The sequence below is a fragment of the Nothoprocta perdicaria genome, unplaced genomic scaffold (assembly GCF_003342845.1).
Source record: "Nothoprocta perdicaria isolate Ctin4 unplaced genomic scaffold, notPer1 scaffold_7, whole genome shotgun sequence".
Taxonomy (NCBI): Eukaryota; Metazoa; Chordata; class Aves; order Tinamiformes; family Tinamidae; genus Nothoprocta; species Nothoprocta perdicaria.
The window spans coordinates 4452211-4475189 of record NW_020455976.1 but is presented as its reverse complement, the minus strand read 5'-3'; the positions used below and the strand labels follow the sequence as shown (position 1 = coordinate 4475189).

Sequence of the window (22979 nt, the reverse complement as noted above, 5' to 3'; positions counted from 1 at the left end):
AACCATCTAAAATACCGAGTCCATTGGACCGAACTGCGTTCGCACTTCACCTTTCTAGTCTTTGTTAATGAGTGACCAAGGAACAATCTTCCTGCTCGAGCTGTCACTTGGGTGTCATTCAAGAAGACTTAACKACCTTGCACGGTGACACACACTAACTTGTGACACCACCCCACTTCTCACTTTGCAGTATCAAAAGGCTCTTCCAGAATTTATAATGTAAAATAGGTATTTCAAAAAAGTAATAATTACCATTTTATTTTCTTTTCTCTGGTACACAACTTAGCATTGATAAAATCTAGTATTACAATTAATAACAAAATATAAATGGAAATTTCAAAGTCTAATGACTATGGTAGCGATTAAAAGTCATTTGGCTATTATAAAGAGAAAGCAGTGAGATGGGTGGGACGAAGTTTAAGTTCAAAACATTATAAATTCTTACGACAGACTACAGTTTTCAAATAAACTGACATAAAAGCTAAGCCAAACAGAACAGATTAAACATACTGTAAACATGGCTTCCCCTTCATTTTCAGATTCAAAGAGAAACCAGAATCACTCTCTTTGCAGCCTATGCCCACGCCATGTTTAGCAGGCTACAACACTTCTTGTGCAACGCCAAARATTTCTCACCAGGTTGTCCAGCATCCTCATGAGAGCCTCAAACTCCTGCTCCCCAACTTTCCACTTGTGCTGCGAGCCCATGTTGACGCCGCCTCCTCCGGCCGCCGCCAGCGCGTGCGTGAGAGGCCGGAATTTCTGCACATCCAGCACCAGGAGGTTGTCCACGCCACCCGCTCCAGCCAGCGCGTGCACCTACGGACAGCAAAGGGGGTGTTTCATTCGTGGGGAAAAAATCGGAATTCTCTGTTTGTCTGACTTCTCCAAAACAAAACAAAGCAAAACAAACAGCCCCAAATACCCATGCTCAGTATGCAAGCTGCAGTTCTTTCCCAGGTTAGTTTTCTCCTATGCAAAAACATACTGAAACATAAAAGAAATGATTCTTATTGAATGAGACTATCTATTAATAATTGCACTTTAAAGGAAGCAGATTCAAACACCAGCTCTTGGAGTACCCTAAAAAGATTTTTTTTTTTTTTTTGCATCACACAGCTGTTAATATCCTTCATTTTAATGTAGATTTTGAAGCAGATGAGTGACAGAATTCCAAGTGAACAGCAGGGAGATGGAAGAGAGGAGGAGAGAGGGACTCCCATTTGCCCTTCCTCTCTAGATGCATCCTTGGGAGGACGGAATTGCTAGGGAACAAGAAGTGATGAGTTCCTGGGCATGAGGTTAGGATTATGGAAGGTAAGGAGACCCAGTGGTATCTCTCTAAACTTACAGACAATACCTATATATCTAAAGAGACAGCAGAAGTTAGACCAAATGAAAACCATTGATCTAGGGACTCAATTTATTTTTTAAATGTAGCCCACACCATTCCTCCCAAGACCTTTTCTTTCTTTGGCTGTGTGATGCTTTGGGATCGCAGGCTAAAACCTCTTTCCCTTGTCTCAACATTCAACTTTGATAAATGAGCTCGACACGAAGGTATCCTGAGTCACAAATTCTCTCTCACCTGTGTTTCACAAGCCAGTTGCACATTGAAAATATAGTGAAATGCTTCTTCCAGTGTCTCTCCCAGTGCTACCACACCATGGTTTCTCAAGACCAATACCTAGTAAATAGAGACACTGATGTTAAATGGTAGAAACTGGCACAGTACATGAAAATTGGTCATGAGAAACATGAAGGAGGCTGAATACCTTGCAACTGGGTCCAAGCACTTTTTGAAGCTGAATTCTCTCCTCCTGCTCATCAAGAGATCCCTGGTAATTGTAATAAGCAATATCTCCCAGAATCAGAGCCTCTTGTGATATGGGAAGGATACCACACTTCATTGATGAAACCTGTTTCAAGAAAATGAAGCAYTGAAATACAAACAAAACTCACCATCTTGAGTGATGAACCCCTATCTTGATCACTCTTTTTCTCCAAAAGCCTTATGGGACTGTAAATTACATCTCTGGTAGGAAAGAAAAAACCTCTCCATAATAGAAACCTTAATGCTCTACGTAGTGTAGTTTCCTACTGTTACTTAACTTAGGGATGGATTTGTGGTGGAAGAGGACAAATTATCCCAAAGAAAATATTTTCTGTGAATTTTGCCCATATTTATTTCTCCTCACATACCTACACAGCACTTTTTCATGCTTTCCTAGTGTTTTTAACTAAAACACTGATATATAAAAAAAGAATATGTATAAAAGAAGTTGCCCTTCCTTTTTCTGTCTCTAGACAGGGAAGGCGCATATATACATTCATATACAATAATTTAACATAGACTTTATCTATTTATCCTGAAGCAACTCTTTAAAGTCTCTTTACAGTTTTTATTATGGTCCAGCTTAGATCTCTACTTAATTGTGCCATAATTATAACCTATCTTTTAACTACCACTCTTTAAACTGGGAGATAAATCAGTCCTGAACTACTAGTACAGCCATTTATAAACATAGTTTCCTCATCCAAATGACAACGTACCTAGTACCTCGTATGGTATGAGATGCTATAAATAAGGATCGTGCGAGCTGGATGCTTTACTGTCTCCGCAACCTGAGCACCATCAGATCATATCTGATCCTCTTTTCCCTGCGGTGACCCAACCCTCCTCCTCTGCTGATTTTGTAACCTCACAGAATCAGCCTTTTCTATCAGTGTAGTCATGAATAATGAATGTGATGCTAAAAACAAAAAACGAAGCTGCTGTGAGCAGTGATTCAGCTGCAGAAAGCTGATCTAAGCTCCCAAGCTAACCTGTTTCCTTCTGCACTTTGTGCTAGAAGCAGGAGGACTTACAGCTGCCGTGGCAGGGGTGTGTATGTGTATTACACATCTCACATCTGGTCGCGTGGAGTAGATGGCCACGTGCGGACTGAATCCTGCGCTGTCRATACTTAGAGTTGTACTTCCCTGGTCAACTACGTCTCCTAGGATGTTCACCTTGACCTGGAAAAAACAAAGGAACAACGTTCAAGACATCTGCTACCGCTGCCGTTTCCTGAACCSTCTCTCCTTCTCCGTGCCTCCTCCCGGGGCCAAAATTTCACCTACATTTTCTGCATTTTTAGGGATCTGTACACACGCAAAAAACAAGCAGAATAGCAGAACAGCCATGAATCTATGGTCAACAGACCACTCTAATGTCCAAGATTCGGCTTACTCTTGGAAGCCCAGCCTAATCCAAAAAGATGAGACCTGATATAACATAAATATCACTCTTTAGTTCAGCTCACTTTTTGTATAAAAGAAAGTCTCCACAATTTATAAAGCATCAAAATCAGCTGCGTGTAAAAACATATGACTTGGTTCAATCATTAAGCATATTTTTATGCCTATAATATCATCCAAATAAAGTGAAAAAGAAGAAAAAACACCATCAAAAATTTCAAATGAATTATATACTCATGGAATCCATTAGCTAATAACTTTATTTTTTTTTCTGTGAGGCATCCTCACTCTCACATTTTAAAATTAATTTTATTTACTTTTCCTACATTTTAAACTTGAAGAAAATTAAGCTTCTCAGAAACTTCCAATAAGCACATTTAATGCCTAAGGAGTTATAAATGTGTGGAAATGTTAAAAAAGTTACTCCTGGCCCAAGCAAAACAACAGCTGCACATCAAGTCTTGTTCCCACGTTTGTATTTTGGGTCTAGGTTTGTTGGTCAATGATATCAATCTCAATCACTGCTCCCTTGCAGCAGCAGAGAGTTTCTTCACAGAAACACACTGACATAGTGCAGCTTCTGCACCAAAAAAGACAAGTCTTAGTAGCCAGAAGTTCCCAAATGCCACTCTATAACGTTATCCCTGCTCCTTCTTGAGCGGGAAAAGATTATTCAGTACTCTTGCCCCACTTATAAAGATAAGAGCTGATGCTAGTAACACTATTCCTACCAAGCAGTTTCGTATGTATTACTATATCACCACATAATAAAAGCTTGCTGTTATGCCAAGTCTATTTGATTAGCTTCAGCAGAGAGGAAAACAAAGCTCTGCTGCTTCACATCAAAGCTAAGCTGGAGACAAAGCACCAGAAAGCAAAGCTAAACCCAGAAATGCTCAGGACAAAGGACCATATGATCCAAATAGTTAATCAGCTTTGCATCTGGTGGGCAAACATTAAAAACAAAGATGATTATAGGTTAGGAGTCCGGGTTAGAGGCTGCAGAAGTCTTTCAGAAAACAGGCTGAGCCTTGGTGGGTATCAGTGTAGGCGAATCACATACCAGATTAGAGGCTGAAGCTTCAGAAAAAGAGAGACCTCTTGGAATGATTAGAATGTGGTCGTGCTCTTTGCTTACTCTTACCTGCAAAGAAAGAAAAATAGATTATTGACATGTCTTTGAGTTTGCATTAATCATATAGGAGGGAAGAACTTAAATAAATTATTACATTAACTGAAGAAACGGGAAAAGTCCCAAATTTAAAAAGAATCTCTAAAATACTTACTGTGATATAGGAGTTTGGCAGATGTGCCCACCCAAACAGGTCAGCCAGCCTATACAAACTGGCGAGCTTGCAGCGAGTGAGTTTCTCTCCCTTAACGAAGGAGGAGGTATCGATTCCTGCGAGGTCGTTGATGGGTGTCACCATTCCATGGCCTGCAAACACACAAGCAAACAGTGGCCAGTCAGACCAGTCGCTGGAAGTTATGGCAGGGTTCTCCAGAAGCTCTGTATTTAGAATTGACACCTTAGCAGTACCAGCAGTTGCCAGATGGGAAATGCACTTCTGGATTTCTAAGGTCTTTATCAAAACCCTCTGTGAATTTAAGATAGTAGGAACCATACCTCAAAGTCCTTAAGTCTCTCATGTTTGTAGGGCTAGTAAAGAAGCAATATAAAGGCTTGCTTTTAAATACCTTTGAACTTCACACTTTGAATTCTTTCCTGCCTCAATGCCATGCTATGTAAGGCTTGAGTGATGCTTTAAGATGTTTGCTACTAACCAAGTATTTTTACGTGGTATTTTGAAAATTGAAGGAGAAAACACCTCTGGTGGACTCCAGACACTGATAAAAATAATGACAAGGAATTAGTCCAAGTCCTTTAACTCAATACTGAGGGAAAAATAAGGACTAGCACAAGAGTTCTCCAATTGTTGGACAACAATAGCTCTTAACTGAGAGAACACACTGAAGATCAATTTATGTGGAAAGTACTCCCAGAAAATGAAAGATTTTCTTTTTAAAGCAAGAGTTTGCACTTCCAGATCAGCCATCCCGGTCGGGCCCCTGGGCCAGYGTTATGCAGCCCCTAGTTGGACCTGTGATCTCTCCAAGGGGCTCCAGCTGCCCCAGTAAGACTCTGGGTTCTCTGCTCCACTTGCTTCATGAATTCTGAAGAGGCAGTTGGGGATTAGTTTTCAAAAGGTGCTGAATACCAGCAGTTGCCTTTTCATAATTTAAATGCAACAGTAGAAAAATAATCAGAATCTAATATGGTRTGTGTTTCACATCTCATCATAATTTCATATCTTGTGAAAATGGTTAATAACAACAGGCTGCATTGAGTTCTCTGTCTCCATAAAAAAAAATTATTAGTAAACTCTAGAGTAACCTACTGTCAAGACTCAAGACATTGTGTACTGCACAGTAACAAATGAAAAAAAAATTGGGAGAGAGGCTGAGAGGGACAGGGCTTCAAGCCTAGATTCTGGGGCGCTTTACAGCTTAAATGACCTCCGACAGAACTTTTGTATTGAAGAAATGCCAGYATGGCTAAAACCTGGTGTTGATGGGGAAAAAAAAAAAGAAGAGAAAAARGGCAATTATCCACATAGTTCACTTACTGAGTGAAGATGAGGAAAAACCTGCAAAAGAGCTGGCTGTAATGTAATCAGCAATCTGCTGTAGCGCAAGCAGTCCAGTTGGGTTATTGCCCTTCTTCATCTGTTCTTGAATAAGGCATTCCAGATCTTCTCTAAAAGCCTGTGGAAACATTTGAGAATCATCAAGGAAACCTGGCTTTGACAGAAATGAGATTATTCTAGGTGGGGCTGGTGGGTTTGCCTGTTATTAATTTTACATGACACTTCCCCTTAGCCCTTGTTTTCATCTGCTTATAGCTTTGCCAAACTTTAACCATCTGGTCTACAACTCTGTATGCAAAGTACTGGCTTTTGGGAGGAGTGGGAGGGAGGGGAGGCTCTGTGGCTCAGCCCCAAGAGGGTTAGTTATTTCCTATGGAAAAAAAACTAAAATATATTGTTTCAAGTGTTAACAAAAACGTTTATATCAACAATTCAAGAATTCGCCATAGTTTGGAAGGTGTACTTGAAATTTGACCAAGATTGGTTGTTTTTAATGCTGGATATATTTTCTTTTTGATTCTGTAATCTCTCTGAAAATCCATCCATGTTTGAGAGAGTCATAAACAAATGGAAAACTCGAGTTCAAGCACGGTCAAGCACAGACACGAAAAAATTAGAAGAAATGTCAGCATGCCACCTCCTCTACTTTGTTCCTTCTGTAAAAGGGAGAAACTCTTCCCTTGTCTCGCCAGCACAAATGCTGACAACCCAGCAGCTAAATTCTTGCAGAAAAAGAGCGTGAAAAAAGGTTTTTATGCCATTAAATCCAACACGCTCCATACCACAGACAAAGTCGGTTTCTTTTAGGCCATAGGCAGATTAAGGACTGCTCGTAACACACAGTTGTTYAAGGATTCCTACAGACTCCTTCAGTCTTGATATTCCTGGACTAAATAAAAAATTCATGTCTTTCAAACTTTCTGTACAGGCTGCATTTACTAAATCTTGTTATTCTCTGGCAATACCCTACTGCTTTTACCTTTTATGCACTTGTTCTTTCCAGTTTACCTCCCTCGGTGGAGTACTTGGACTCGAGAAAAGCATTCACTAAAGCAAATGCTGCTTCTTCCATCTACTCACTGCATTTTAATTCTGTCCTCTAAAACACCCACTTTGCTGGGTAAAACTCAACCAGTTTTATAACACATTCYCTCATATAATCAAAACTAGGTTGAACAGCCTGCAGGACCCCCATAGACATGTGCAAGACCCTATGTGACCCTACTTGTTGGACAGCTGAGCACCAGGAACTAGCCTTGAAATGTGGTTTTCAGACCCTCGTGCTCTTCCCTCCAGCATCTTYGCTAAGATCACGTTACACGGGGCTTCTGCAGAGCAGACCACGCGAACAACATTCCCACAAAACTGCTGAATAGCCCCGCACAAGTCTAAGATACATGGGAAAAGTCTGATTTTTCCCTCTGGAGCGGCTCTGCAGGGCTAAGATGGGACAAGATGGAAAACCGGAGCCTCCTGGCGCTCCCCAATGATGTCTCTGCTCCCTCTGTTCTGGTGGGCAAAGGGTAATTCACACCTGGGTGCGAGGGGCAGGGAGCAGATGGGGAAAAGCAAATAAGAGAAGTGGAGAGAGGGAGAAAAGGGACAAAACTGGGAGGAGAGAAGTGAAGCTACGGGAGGCGGATCAGGGGTTGTAAGGAAACTGATAAGGGCMACGGGAGGTAATCGCTGGCAAAGCAAACAAGTTGTGGAAACAGAGGGCAGGAAAAAAAATGTTTGTGAGGCAGCAAATGTTTGGGAAAAGAAAAGGGACCAAGAACCTGGCAGGCAAAGGAGGAGAAAATGTGAAGCGGGGCAGGAATTAAACGAGGCTCAGCAAAGAGCCGGGATACGACTGGTGGTGCTTTGCTTCTCTTGCAGCCATGCAACGTGAAAGGGCACCTGTGTCACCTGTGTCACCTTGGCCTCACGCCTCGGTCAGCACACATTTGTGCTAATTCTCTCTGAAACAGTGGAAATTTAGTGCTTCATCATCTTCTCACTGTTTAGTACGCGGCCCTGTGTTTTTTCTGAACGCTCTGCTATTCATACCCCGCTGAGATGACAATTATTATTTATCTGACAAGCTTTTCTCTGGGGCAGATAATTACTATCAATCCAAATGCTTCATAAGCATTAGCTCACTAATCCTCACGACGTGCCTCCAAGGTGATGCGCGGCACTGTCACCATCTTCACAGAATGCATGGAAGGGAGATTGAGGTCAAAAGACTGCAAAGGGTATTCACTCGGAGATGCCCAGGGCCCCATTTCCAGAGTACTTTAGCACTAAGCAGCTTTTTATGCACCCAAAGCACAATTCTCAGAGGAACTTCAAAAGCTGCTTGGAGTGTTTAACCCGCTGCAAATTACATCTCAGGCCAACAAGTTGGATATACAGAAAATCAGAATTAAAACCCCACAAAATTATCAATTATTTCTCCGTTATTATTAAAAGACATCCCTACAAAAGAACTCTGTCATTTCACACTGTGGGAAAGCAGAATGGGGAGAGTTTATACTGCCATTTGGATAGCAAGAAGCCACACATTTGTAGTGTCATGGAGGCGGTGTGGAAGATGGAATTTGTAATGTGCTTTTTTTGGAGAAGAGGGAGAAAAAACAGTTATTTCTGTTATGTTAAGGTCACCTTTACTTCAGGTCAATGAGGACTACAAAAAGGATCTGCTGAAGTATTCCCAGTAAACTCTTCTTAGTCTTACACAGCCAGATTTTTAAAACTTTTGCAAGGACCTTTACAATAACTTTCACATCTTTTTCCTCTCAAGCATCAATAGCAAAAAAAAAAGAAGACAGTAAAATGCATTCTGGACGATTTTTCATGGAGAATTTTGTGTTTTAAATTGCATTTTAAATTCTTTTGCTTTCCGATTGAGATGTTTTCATTCTTCTGAGCTCAGTTTTCTCTCTGTGAACAACAGTGTATTTTACACTCGCTGAGGCTACGGTTCTTTTTAGTGCCGCATCAACCATTTTGTTAAAYTCCACAACCTTCCCTTAAAAATTGCTCCCGAATATCAGCAGACAGGTGGGAGCAGCAGCTAGGCAGCCTTGGACAAACCAYGACACAGAGCTGAGAACAGGCGAGAAGCTTCTGCAGCCGAGGACTCGAGCTCAGCCCGTGCGGGCTCAGCAGTGACGCTGCCAGCAGATGCCACCCCGGGGYGTCACGCGGGTGACTCCCCAGTTATGGACTCGAGCACCTCCGCGTTCACCCCTCCAGCCTCCTATCTGTCTGTCCCTCCCCTCCGCGGCGTCTGGATCCTCTCCTCTCCAGGCTGCTCTGCTGTCCATCCGCAGATAACCGCTTGACGCGGGCGAGAGGCGCCTTGCGCCGCAGCCGATAAGGCTCGGAGCGGCACCACGTTCCTCTGGAGGAGAACATCCCTTAGGTGTCAGCCAGCACGTGAACCATGTTTATTGGGGCTCATAGCTTTCTTCTCGCTGCTCTGTAAAGTCACTGTTGAGTTGGGCTCCAAATTGGAGCTCTGACCCATTCAGCAACAAGAAGGTGCTGCTGAAAAGGTCCAAGCGYGGCCTGGAGCCCAAGGGCTTTGGTGCTGCTGCAATCCCGGGGGCTCCACTGGAAGCCACGGGAGGTTCCCCCGCCACTGCCCACAAGTGCCCCAGCAAAAGTCATGCTCAGGGAGCTCATCTCCAAAGGGRGCACGAACGCTCTGCTCCAGCACAGGGCAGGCATTTCTCAAGGGGAGATGTCCCTGGTGAGTCAAACTCCAGCCCTCAACAACACAATGCTGACTAAGGAAACAAAGCTGTCGTCAGATCAATGAAATACGTTACTCAGCTGCGTGCTCAATATTGCTCAATAAAGTTTCGGCTCTGGGATTTAAGTCATTTCTAAAGATAAATGTGTGTGTGTTACTTCCCCATACGTGCAACTTCCAGATACATAAAGTTAAGCACAGTAATAAGCAGTTTAGGTGCAGAACTTTTTTAACTTGTAGGCCTCAATTCTTAGTCATTTACTTATATTTTTGGAACGAAAATATATCAAATGTAAAACAACAGTGCAAAATGAGGGCTTTTAGAAATCCAAGCAAATGTTTGCAGTTATTAGTTGACAACAAGTATGTTTTTAATCAACAGAAGCAGACAAACTAAAGTATCTAGCTAAGATAGCCTATATATTATTGTTCTCTGCTATAGATATTTTATTAGAAAATTTAAGTATTAATCTGTTCACCTTGGCCAATAGTTCTCTGGGGACAYCATGATATGTGCAAGCTTATAAATATATAATTACCTTTCTATGGCATTTCATGGCTTTTGATCATTGATTTCTACATGTAGGACTCACTCATCTACTTAACAGAACTAGAAACAAAATGAAAAGACCCTCCCATCAATAGAGAAACAGAATAGCATAGACGTCATCTGCAAATACACCAAAGCCCAGCAAACACCTATGTCCACATCAGGACTAATTGTATTATGGTCCAAACCATAATACAATAGACACGCCAGTCTATGGAAAAATAATATAGAAAAATATGGAAAAATAAAAATGTGTTTTCTAACACACAYAAGGTTCCTAAACTTACTAATGACATAGCCTGAAAACTAATAATGCATAATACAATATCATGCAAAAAAGGAAAAAATACAATAAAGCGCCTGTTCATTTTTGATCAGTTTATATGTTAATAAATAATTTTAAAAGGGCATAACCCAGCCTATCTATATGCATGTGTGCCTGCACACACTCCCACATACACAACCTCTCTGCCAAGCCACTGCCATTAAGGAAAGGTCTCAAAACGTACCTGTTATTTCGTCGTCGGGGGCGAGGGGCTGCGCAGGGCAGCGGGTGCTGCGGGCGCCGCAGGGAGCTCGGCCGGGGCGGCCTGCGCGTCGCTCCGCGGCCTTTCCCGGCACGCGGGTCACGCACAAACAGCCCCAAATGCAAAAGGGTGGAGCTGGCCACAAAAAACCGCCAGCGAGTTCGGGCTTGCAAGGAAAAGATAAGAAACTCTAAGAAAAGAAATGGCTTCTAGGTGAGGGCGGAAAGAAACAGACTCACTAACAAATACTGGGAAGTGGGTGAAGTTGCCGCAGTGTCTGCTGAGGAGGCTGCAGCGAAGCCTGGGCTGGATTTGGGCGAGTGGCTCCGAAGGACAGCCCTGTGCCCAGACACAGGACAGGCAGCCCGCACCCACCCGGGGCCAATGTTTGCAAATGTTGGCTGCAATTCCCCTCACTCCAGTCCCSGAGAGGCAGCAGCAACTCCTGCACACAGCGGGGCAATGCCCTCGGCCACAACGCTACACTGAGACAAGTGACTTATATCTTACTGGATAGAATATAACTACCATTTTTTAAATGTGCCAAGCTTAAAATACCAGATTGAATCCAATTCCAGCTCGTCAGGGATCTTGCGTGTTGATGACTAACTGATTTTTCAGTAAATGCACATATGGCAGCAATGCATCCGGACACAAAATGCGTAAAGCCTTCAAAAGTGCTTCTGAATATGCTTATTTTGTCATCAGGCAGGAAGGGCACTGGATAGGAACGAACTGGTATTAAACCAAATGATTACTTACTAATACCTGTCTGAAAAAAATGACAAAAATAAAAAATTTGAAAATGAATATAGCTATATTCCTTTTAATTGATACTCGTTGCTTCTCCTRCAATGGAAACCTTTCTTGCTCCCTTGCCAGACCCACTTGATAACTTCCTCTGACAGCATCTACCAAACCAGTGAATTAAAGCAAAATGATAGTTTTCATTACACTCAATTTTATTTTATACATCCCTACCACTTTCCTACAGAATTAATTCAGATCAGACTGTTATTTATAATTAATAACTTAAAAGAGGCATAGATCCATAGAGATATGATCTAGTCAAAATGTCAGCAAAGGAGGAAGGATTTCATTAGGTTTAATGATTTCAGTAATCTAAAGAACAGTGTGTGCTAACAGGGCTCAGATTATGCCAAATTTACAACACGGCTTGCAGACACTTAAAAAAATAAATTAATCAAAAAGGACAGACCTYCAAACCCACCGAAAGCATCGCTGCCTTGCAGCCCTCTCCTCCTGAGAGGAGGGGAAAACTCAACCGCTCCAGCACGCAGCAGGGATCGGAAATATGGATGTGAAAAATTCCATCTGGACTCCGTCAGGAACGTACAGCTGAGGAAAGAAAGGCAGCACTAAGGCTGTACAAATTCCCAGCCCTTGAGGCTTTGCAGCGCCGCGGGCCAGCGGCAGGTCAGAGGGAGCTTCGTGCCCGTCTGGGACCTGCCCTCCACGACGTGCAGGGAAAACACACGACGGAGGGACGTTCCCATGGGAGAAGGGCGGGTGCTGAGCTGCTGGAATCCCCTCCTGGAGACACTGGAAGAGAGGGAAGCGGCACAAGGGCAGAGCGGCCGGGACAGTCCTGTCCCATGGGAAGGTCTGCAGGGACACGCAGGACTGAGCCTTGAGACCCTGTGGTGACAGGTCCCGCTCCAGGAGGCCCTCAAAGGGCTTTGGGCCCACAGGAAAAGCAGCAGGTGCCGAGGCACACAAGCAACGAGAGGACATTTATAGGGATAACCCCCCACAAGGGGGTGGGATGGTGAAAATAGCCCATGGTCACTCAGCAGAAAGTAAAACGAGCTACACAACTGCAAAGGCCAAAATCAAACCAAAACCATGTCCTTCTTCTCTGTCCTGACACGAACATAGCCAGGGGAGAAAAAAAAAAAAAAAAGAAAGGAGAAACCTGCAGTAAGAAACCTGCAGCAAGCTTTTCTTTTTGTTTGCCTTTTTTTGAGRATCCTGTATCCTGCAAGCCAATCCCTTGGGGTTACTGGCTGCTCACTGCAATTGCTGTTTGCCCACRTTCCGGAGCACGAGGCTGGGGTGCAAGCACGTGTAGAAGAGAAGACAGACAACAGGAACAAGAGGAATTTGTTTTTAACCTCAGTGTATATAAGTAGGCAAATCGATTGATGGCTACAACTGAACTAACGTGGTTATGTAATAGCAGCACTGAACCAGAACTGCTCTGAATGCCCTTCATAGCTCAAGTGCACTGATAAATGCTTTCCACACCCTATATAAACTTAAAGCAAAGCACCACGAGCTCCTGCAAACAAGTCTCTTGCTCAGAGTAAAACCAAGCAAGCCCCCAAAACCTGTGTGAATTTCGGGTGCAGAAAAGGAAAGTGCACATGGGCTAATGTGCCTTGATAGAGCCCAGGAAACGGTCACATATAAATCCAAACCATCAGCCTGGCATCTAAATTCCAATAACCAGGTATTTATATGTTTACATATTGCAACTGTTCAACTTGTCATTATGTACATTATTTGATAATCCACCTTTCTCTTAAAACTCGTAAAAAAAAAAAAAAAAAAGAAATACATCTCAAATGCCCACGTAACGCAACTAAGAGGGTATGTTCCAGGCAGGCAGGCAGGCGTCCTCATCTGCCTCCATTTGAGCTGTAGCTCTTCTTCAAATACACCGACATGAAYAGGACACTACACATGTTTGAGCAGTTCAGGCAGTGATCCTAATTTCTTCTAGGTGGTATGTGCATTGCTATTGGTGAAACCTCCAATGAACTAAAGGCAGTGGCTCTACTAAGGCAGTTTTGGTGTTTGYGTGTCCTCTGGAATTTGAGGTTTTACAGGGAACCATTACAGGGRCCATGGGAAGCCCATTTTTTTCACACATTCTCCCATAATTACAAGCAGGACGACAGCMAATGCCTGTCCACTACAACGTCCAACACCTTCCCTTGCAGTTTTCCCAGTCTGGGAGGGCTACAGCTTCTTTCACTGAGTGCTGACCACACATCGAATGCTGTCTTGGAAGTGTGGTGCTTTTAAAAATAACATCAGAGAAAAATATTTTTATTGCTTAGGTAAAACAAAGGGAAAATCCTTAAGATTTAACTAAGAGGCCCCACTRATTCTCAGCTTTGGAGCAGGACCTGCTGTTTTGCAGGGAAGAGCAGAAAGGGAGGCAAGGGGGCTAATCTTGTCTCAGAGCCAAAYATTTTGGGATCAGTAAAAACCGCTAACCCAAGGTGTGATCACTAACCCAAGTTATGAACCACAGGGGGAAAAAAAAACTCACTTTTTATATGTCCAGACTTGTGTTTTCATGGAGCTTCATCATGATAAATCGAATGCTTTACCCACGATACCCAGGCAAGCACTGTGGATTTTTTCCCTCTCTCTTAAATTATGGTTTTGATTATGCAGCAAATAAACACACTGAAAGATGGAGTTACTCTCTATAACAAACAGTATAGTATTGTTTAACATAAAAAAGACACAAAAGTGTTTTTAATTTCAGAGTTCAGTTGGAAAAAAAGCTAAAAAAAATCTATTCACATTTTGCATATCCTACAGACAAAAACTTAGAGGGTTTTACTTTAAAGACTGGTCAGCAGTACTGGATGCTGCTGGGCTACTCTGACTTACCTGAACTTAATTTCTTTTCACCTTTCAATAGCCAAACCAGCAGAGCTTGGGCCCTCAAAGATCCTCGAGGCCTTCAGGTATCCAGGAGTTATCACCCAGTGCAATACTAAGTCAAAACATTTGAGCTTTCCCTGGTAACGTCAGGGCATTTTGTGGGCAGTGATTACACGACTCCTACATTTCATATAATACTTATTATGAACAGGCTCTAAGACACTAGCAAACATTAGAGGCAATGAGAGTGGCTTTTCAGCAGCTTTGAAATTACTCAATTTAAGAAACGAAAATTGTGTATTAGAGAAGCGTAGTCAGATGGCACATCAAAATGCACCTCAGGGCACACATTGGAGAGAGTAGTTTGACGTCTGTGGACTTCTGATGAGGGCTGCAGCCCTTAGACAACACGTACTGCAGCACCAAATACTCAGTGGTTTCTGAAATAAATTCACTAATTATTTTTCTTGCTAAAGGATTTAAATTTTTCTACCTGAAGGAAGCCAAATTTTATTATCACAGATGAAAGATGAGGTAACCAAATTTCCTAGTATCTTGCAGTGATTTACCCTTCAATTTTATACTGTAATCCTGTGCTTAGAGAAAATGCATGCTCAAACAATCTCATCTTGAGTTCACACATGCTTGTATATTTTAGGAAAGGAAGATTATCATCCTTGCTATATACACTTCTTATTGGCCAACACTTGCCAGAAGATGACTAACCAACTGTTTCTGCCACCTCTATGCATACATTAAAATGCAAGATCAGGTGCAGATTTATCAGTAAATAATAAGATTTTCTTAAATGAATATCTGATAATCCCTCCTTCTCTTCCAGGACACCTTCCAATTATCTACTACTTGTAGAGTGAAATAAACCAGAAAAGCAGCAAGGCTCTATGGAAATTCTAATTTAATGTAATTCTACAGCTACAGCACAAAGCATTACCCACAACATAATGTGATTCAACCTTGAACTTGTGTTAGGCAGCCTGGTAAGAAGACAAAAGTTTTCTGGTACTATTGTGACAAGATTTATATTCTGGAGGAGAGCAGGTAAATCATTCTCAGTCCTGCCTCAAGGACACCATGTCACACTGCAGCAGCTGGACCTGCACGAAATAACGTAGCCTCTATCCCCAAATCTCCAAACCAACAACCCCCAAACTGTCTGAGGGACATTCTGTCATAAACATAGAGAGAAATAACATTAAAAATGCTTTGTTCTCTCAGATAAAAAAGCCTAGCAAGATTCCTCTACACTTTCTACTTTAACAGAAGATGCGATCAATAGAAAGAAATACTGTATGACAGAAACCTGCAGGTGAAACACCTCTCTGGGCCTGATTATGGGCCACTTCAGGTCCCAGGACTCCTGTTCTCTTCTTGCTCTTTGCTGCAAGTTTATTTGGACAACTCTCCTCTTAAAAAAATGAAAAACTTGCAGCATATTGGCAGCTCCAAATAGCYACTTTCTAAAAAATTCTGGGCTTGGACGCCTTTGTGGCAGGATACTACCAAGAGCCCAACAACTCTTTGTCCTGTTTTCTGTTAAAATGGTTATTCAGCTCCAAAGCAGTACCTGCCCACTGCTCCTGCAAGCCTCATGCTGACACTGCAGCTTTAAAGAAAGGGACTTGCAAAGACACATTTATCACAGCTGGCAGACTTGGCAAACCWGCTTTTCCCCCCAAACACTACGGAGACAATTAAGCCTCTCAGATTTAGTGCTTCCATCAAAAGGACCCGAGAATGCTATGTACACAAGCAAGGTCTATGTAATTTATTTTCACTTTGTGCTTAAACTGGCTAAAGGCTGGAGTCTTGGCTGTTCTAACCACTCGGAGCCTAAGTATTTTAACAGGAAGGAGCAGACACTGTTCTAAAATATGACTGGAGTTATTTAACATAAATTTATCATGATAAATGCATTACACAATATCTCCATATTTTCTTTATAATAAAGAGGTGGGCTGCAAAATTAAACTTGCACAAAGTGACGTGCATGTAATAAATTCCTTAGGCAACAGGTTCATATTATCCGCAGAGCAGCGCGCGGGCCCGAGGGGCGCTCCACGACAGCACGTTAGCAAATAATCCTGTTATTCATGGATTATTCATGGCTTCATAATAGAATGATCACTAACAGCTGGTTGCAGTCTCATTACATACCGGAAAGCTTCAAAAAACGACTCTAGAAGCACCCTAACTTTTAGAAAAAATGAACAGAGATGGGTCCTAAGCAAAGCTGCTTAACCCCTTGCAAGCTGCATTATCCCCATTTTAAATATATATATATATTTACACACACACATATATATTTACACACACACATACATATACACTCATACTGCCACCTGCAATGATTCACTCCCACCCAGTCCTCACTTACTCCTGATGGCTTCAAAAGTCTCGGACAAGAGTGTTTTTTCAATGTGTTCATCAGGTTAACCACAAAGAACACATAAAATAAAACTATTYTGAAGTCTTCCAATAGATTTAATAGTCTTATACCTATGCTACACCAGCACTGAACTGACCCAGAGATGAGGGCTAACGTGGCAAACACGGGGTGCRATCGCCCCCAAGTACATGTTAAGAATGTGTAGCTTAACTTTTAAGCCAACAGACTGATTAAAAACAGTAATCAATGCATTCCTGGATGCAAATGAAAAGTTAATATTTGAAATCAGAACGCAGAACGCCATGTAACRTGTCCTAATTTCTTCATATTTGAGCAGTGACTTTGCTGCTCCCTTCTCTGCTCCTAAGTTTTAATTAGGCACCCTGCAGTAGCCAGTTCTTTTTGTAGTACTGCAATGAAGCATAAAACCATAAAAACATCCAGGCTGTTTGTTCACAGACAAAAACTATGCAAACAAATGTTGGATAAGCTGTTTAATGGCTGTCCCTGTAAGATGTTCCACCGCCCAGAGTTATTCCAGCCAGCTGTGACGCAGCTTTAAAAACAATAAAATCCTAAAAGGTCATCCAGGAACCCCCAAAACCAGCACCCCGCCTCAGCCCTGCTCACCGGGCTTTGGAGGATCTGCGTGACCCTCTTCCTTTGCTCCATCATGTTGAAGTCCTGCCGCAGGTCAGGGGACATGTTCCTCTCACGGATGTACTCCGGGTCGTTCTCATTGATGCGATCGAAGTACCTCTCTTTATGGGGCATGGTGGCAGCGGGGGGAGTAGTGATCACCACCTGGCTGGCATCCGTGCTCATGCTTCAGCGCTGAGGGGCTCTTCCTCACCTGGAGCATCCAGGGGGAAAGAGGGAAGAGCGATTAGAAACACAACACTGAGGATAACTTCCAGGTCTGGACACTGGCTTGTTGAGGCAATGTTCTTCTCAACTCTGCAGAATATCCATAATGAAGCAGAACAGGCAAATAATTGTCAAGAATGGAAAAAAAAAAAACCCAAGAAAAATCTAAAAAAAGTATTCAAAACCTATTATTGAATTTTAAACCTTGTAAAAAGTCTCCCTGACTCTTTGTAACCATCTATCCAAGTTCAATGAGGAAAACAGCAGCACACAATTTAGAAGTGACATTCAAAGTGCCCATAAGAAGCTCCATGGCAAACTTTGCACATTACATTCAAGCCTCCCATGGCTTTTTTATATGCCATGTTTTACTTCAACAACTGTCCTCAGAAGATGAGGCCTCTCTTTAACATCCACCCAGAATTCATCTCCCAACTTGAACTAAGACTCCCAACTGCAGCCCTTCTAACCCATCTCATAACTTGACTTTGAGGATGAAGCTCTGGGTCGCCTGGATCTCACCAGGCTTCAGGTTTGAGAAGACGCTACRAAAAATTGCTAAGGACTTAGTGGAGAAGGTCATACGAGTGCCCAGGACTGCAGTTTCATACTCCCTGAAAATATCAGTTTTAGCTTTTCTTCTCTTGTGTTCAGTGGCAGGAAAAAGATTCTCACTGAAGCTCATTTAATCACATTAGGGGAAGGGAAAAAAAGTCATGTTTCAGCAGAAAGCTACACTTAAAACATCATTTTAAAAACTGATCAGCATTTGTATACACAAAGCGCTGGATCAAAAGCAGGAAAGCAGACGCTGAATTTTCATACAAAAAAAAAGAGGATCAGAAACAAGARATGCGAGAGCACCGCTCTTCACGGCGCTGCAGAGGAAACGCTTCCCCTCTCTGCGCAAGCAAGAGAAACAAGATTGGTAGGAAAAGGCAGCCTGCTATAAATATATATTTTAATTTATAAAAAAAAAACTATATATTTAGTGTATTTATGCAAATATATATAGAATACTATATTTAACACGAAAGCATTTACATGCAGCAGGATTCAGTATGTAAATAATTCACATCTGCAGAGGAGAAAGGCGAAGCYGAGCATGAAGGCACACAGGTTGGCAGGGAGCACTAACGTGGTTTGTCACCGTGTGCCCTGCTCTAGGCGCCCTCCCCTCGCCCCGGCCAGGGCCACACAGGTGGGACAAGAAAATGGCCTCAGGTTGYGCCAGGGGAGGTTCAGGTCGGACAGCAGGATGAATTTCTACATGGAAAGAGTGGCCAAGCACTGGGACCGGCTGCCCAGGGACRTGGGGGAGTCRCCGTCCCCGGCAGTGCTCAGGAGACGTGTCCGTGAGGCGCCTGGGGCCGGGGTTTAGCAGCAGGGTGCTGCAGGGCCTGCGGTTGGGCTCGATAATCTTGAAGGTCTTTTCCAACCGCAGCGATTCCGCGATGCTGSGCGGGAGCTGCTGCTGATGCAGGCGGTGCAGAGACACCCGCGCCTCTGCCGCCGGCCCCTGCGCTCGGCTCGCCGGGCACGGCGTGGCTGGGACACGGCGAGCGTGGACACCGCGAGTGTCCGCAGCGCTGCTGCCCCGCATAAACCCCAGAAGCCAGAGGCACCACCCACGGCAGGGACAGCGCGAGCAGAGGCGGCCTGAGAAACCCCCTCCATGACTCGCTTGCACATTGGAGACTATCAGTAAATTTAGGGCTGAGATGAAAAACAGTTAACACTCTTCCCCAAAAAATCACTAAAAGTTGTAATTGTTTTTTTTTTCCTTTACTAATTTATGGTATCATTTTTTTTACATTTCTTTGGGAGAGCTCATGTTGGTATGCAGTGTTATCTCATTCCACTCAAAGATCTTCCTGCAGCTTATCTGGGACGCTGGATGAAACAGATCACGTTCTGCGATGCAGCAGCCACATCCTCAACGTGTGATCCATGAACTCTGATGACTTTGCTATGGACGATGTGGGAAACACCGGCCAGTTTTGCCCTTGCTGCTCCGGYGCAGGCCGAGCTCATGTGCCGTTTGCTGATGGCTCCCCTGGAAGCCTCCCGAGCAGGAGTGGTCCGGGAAGGACTGGCTTGGGAAGCAGGCAAGGGGACCCGGCTGGCTTCCAGGAAGGGGCGATTCTGCCAAGGAATTACTTCAAGGTAGGACCTTCCCTTCCTACAGACTAATGATCTAAGGCCTTCGCATTCACCTTGCGGCTTAGGACAGCATATGAAGTGCAGGTATAAAAGCACCCGCTGAAGAATTAACCATTGTCTTTTACAGCTAAGGTCAGCTTGTCTTTTACAGCAGAAGGACAGACCACTTGGGACACCTCAAAGATATGATCACAGCTTCATTTCCCTGCRTTCAGATAAGAAGAGACAATTTTATTATGAGTATTGCCATTTATTATGGCTCCCGACTGTAAATGCGRGCTTAAGAAAACAACGGGAAAAAAAGCACTGCAAGAGCAGCAGAACACACAGGCCTCCCTGTCTAAATGCCGCAAGGAGAGAGCAGCTTCACATCAGAGCTCTCAGCCAGAGACAACCATCTCCGCTTCATCTACACTGCTCCACCGGGGTGAGCACCACAATACCTGGTAGAACTGAAGTYACCCTATAAATGTGGCCAGCAAGACCCGTTTCAAATCAGCAGTGAATTGCAATGCCTGCACCCTGTTTCCTGCTTACTTTTTCTTCCCAGGAGTTACAGCATCCAACTGTTGTTTTTCCAAAATGCTCCTGAATCCCCTTGACCCTGAGTGACGCTGGTTTGGCTGGGCCAACTACATGCATGTCTGGACTTCAAAAACCATTTTTTTTTTTAAGTTCAGAGGACATAATTAGTTCAAGTCTGCTACTTTACAATACATCACAATACAGTGACAGAAAGGCCCATTCATCTGCAAAGAGACACAAATATGTGGTTGGCAAGACTTAAAAATCTTCAGGAGATAGTTTCTAATTGCTGTGGGCTTTATTCTTTCCTTCCTTTCAGACTAATTTGTTACCTCTAGCTATTAAGATTACATTAAAGTCCTTGTCCTGCAGAAAAACTCAGTTACAGAAGGTAATAGGGGTTTGGGGTCCAGTTGTTCTTATTAGATCCAGTTCAATATGCTCTCTGTTGGACCCAGACTGACTCTTGTGAACCCCCTACCGCTGAGCTGGAAAATATTCAAACAAATCCAGCYATTCTTTTATTATTTTGGTCTTGCACTGCTTTAAGAAAAAAAAAGAAGAACAAAAAAAAAGAGAGACTTGTTAGAAAATAAGCCGAGCTTCTAGGGATCTGAAAATCTGCAGTGCCTTTCGAGAACATGACGAGTAAGGACACTGAATCAAGGTACTTGCAGAAAACACAGATCAGAATCTATTTGATTAACAGTGGAGCATCCTCTCACTTTTTCTTTCTCTCTCTTCTTTTTCCCCTTTTAATTCAGTTGCCTGGAGGCAAATCACCTTTGCTGCGAGGCTAGGGTTACTGAAAGCGAGCTGCCTTCCTCCGGAGTGGGTTAGTTAATGTTCCTTAGGCACGCGGCACTGCCCAGGTGTCCACAGCAGAGACACGTGTCCTTTACACAGACTGTCACAGGAGGAAGAAAAGGAATAAGAGATTGTATGTGTCCCTAACAACTGGACACCGAATCTAGACTGGTCAAAATGGATAAATATACACAAAAAAAGTTCATCACCATCCTCTCCTCGCCAGGAGACCTCCAAGATCTCATCCTATCCTGGTGAGATCCGTCACTCCTCATCAGTCGAGACAGGCCAACATTTTGGCCAAAGCCATACGCACTGGAACCAGCTCTGGTTGCAGAGCTCCTGGCTAATCCCCCTCTGCTTCCTTGGCCTCCGTTGATGCCCTCCTGAGGCCCAGGGAACAGAGCTGGTACCAGCTGCAGTAGGAAACAGGCCCCTTCCTCCCTCCTCTGACCCCCTTGCAACGCACCCGTTTGGCCTCCACAGTCTGTCGTATTTTGTATCTGCAGTGAGGCTAAAAAAGTTGAGGGCTTTGTCTTTTTATAGAGAACATGCATGTCTCACTACTTAAAAAGAAGTCTTATTTATCAAAAGCTTCTAATTAATTCAAATTACTTGCAGCCTGAAATGTGCTGTTCCAAGATTAAGTCTCGAGCTCCCCGTCTGACATTTGGTAAATTCTAAGGAAAGTTCTGGGCTGCTTTTCCAGCATCGCTGTGCTCAATGTCAAACCAGACACAGCTCAAGAGCAAAGGCAGGGAAGCACGAAGTATGGAAGAAAATAAAATCGAGAGACCAAACGCAAAAAAAGTACCATGCCAAAGAGCACCCCAGAAGGCACCGACTAGATGTATTTGCCTATCAGAGTGCACAGAATACATACATAATCAATATATAGGGTGTGTGTATATATATATCCTATTAAAAAAGCACAGGAGAAAAACAGGAGCAACACAGAATGGCCCAAATGGCCCGATCACCTAGCAAGCAACTACTGATCTACCTTTTATGCCATTTTTATGGCTGGTTCCAGGTACCTCTGCTTTCTCGTCACAGGAGGATCCCCTCAGCCGGCGAGTCCCGCCACTGGAAACGYGCCGCGCGGCTGCATGACTGAGAGCCATGGCGAATTCCCAGGTCGGAGCGCTGCCGCTGGATGAGGCGGCACCTGCGCGTTGCCTCGAGGAGTGCACGGTGCTGTTCTGTCCTTGCTTTCTCATCTGCTTGTTTTAAGGAGAAGCCTGCTCTTTCCTCCCTGCTCCCCGGGATGGCATCCACCGGGAGCGCTGCGCAAAGCCAGCAGGATGATCCTCGCTCCTGGGGAAGCTGCCGGGCTGCAGCCTGAGCCAACACACTGCCTTTAGCCCACGCAGGGGCTGCGGGAGCCGGCTCCGAGGCCTGGCACGAAGGAACAGGATAAGGGTTCCCAGCAAATGCTTAGGAAGGATRGGGAAACATGCGGGACAAGGCGGCCTGAGACTTCAGTCACCATCATTATCAGACAGAAGACAAACTTCAAGCATCTCTCCTATGAAATCCAGTAGCGAATGTTATTGAATAATCAAATCTCTGATAAACACATTAGAGAAATCAGAYGTTCATTCTCCTGTTCATGATATCAAATACCACGAACATCCGACGAGGAGTTGCCAGAGGGCGTTATGTTATAGCAAGGCTGGGTTTTCTCCTCCGAGCTGGCGCGCTGGCCAGGCGGGCAGGATGCAGCCCCCACAGCGCCCCAGAACAGGCTGCGGGACTGAACAGAGCCGGGCTGCGGGACTGAACAGAGACGGGCTGCGGGACTGAACAGACCCAGGCTGCGGGACTGAACAGAGCCAGGCTGCGGGACTGAACAGAG

The 22979-nt window shown here is 43.8% G+C and overlaps 1 protein-coding gene across 2 annotated transcripts in view; it reads right to left on the bottom strand.

The window, feature by feature from the left end:
• ADD3 (adducin 3) overlaps positions 1-22979 on the bottom strand; it is a 91280-nt gene that overhangs the window by 8016 nt on the left and 60285 nt on the right. For both annotated transcript variants that reach the window (XM_026050491.1, XM_026050493.1), the window contains exons 3-10: positions 17390-17612; positions 5868-6006; positions 4527-4678; positions 4304-4384; positions 2869-3018; positions 1776-1919; positions 1589-1687; positions 637-819 (exon numbers count right to left, since the gene is read on the bottom strand). In XM_026050491.1, the coding sequence (XP_025906276.1) occupies positions 637-819; positions 1589-1687; positions 1776-1919; positions 2869-3018; positions 4304-4384; positions 4527-4678; positions 5868-6006; positions 17390-17584 (1143 nt within the window). In that variant the 5' untranslated portion in view covers positions 17585-17612. The remainder of the gene's footprint in view (positions 1-636; positions 820-1588; positions 1688-1775; positions 1920-2868; positions 3019-4303; positions 4385-4526; positions 4679-5867; positions 6007-17389; positions 17613-22979) is intronic.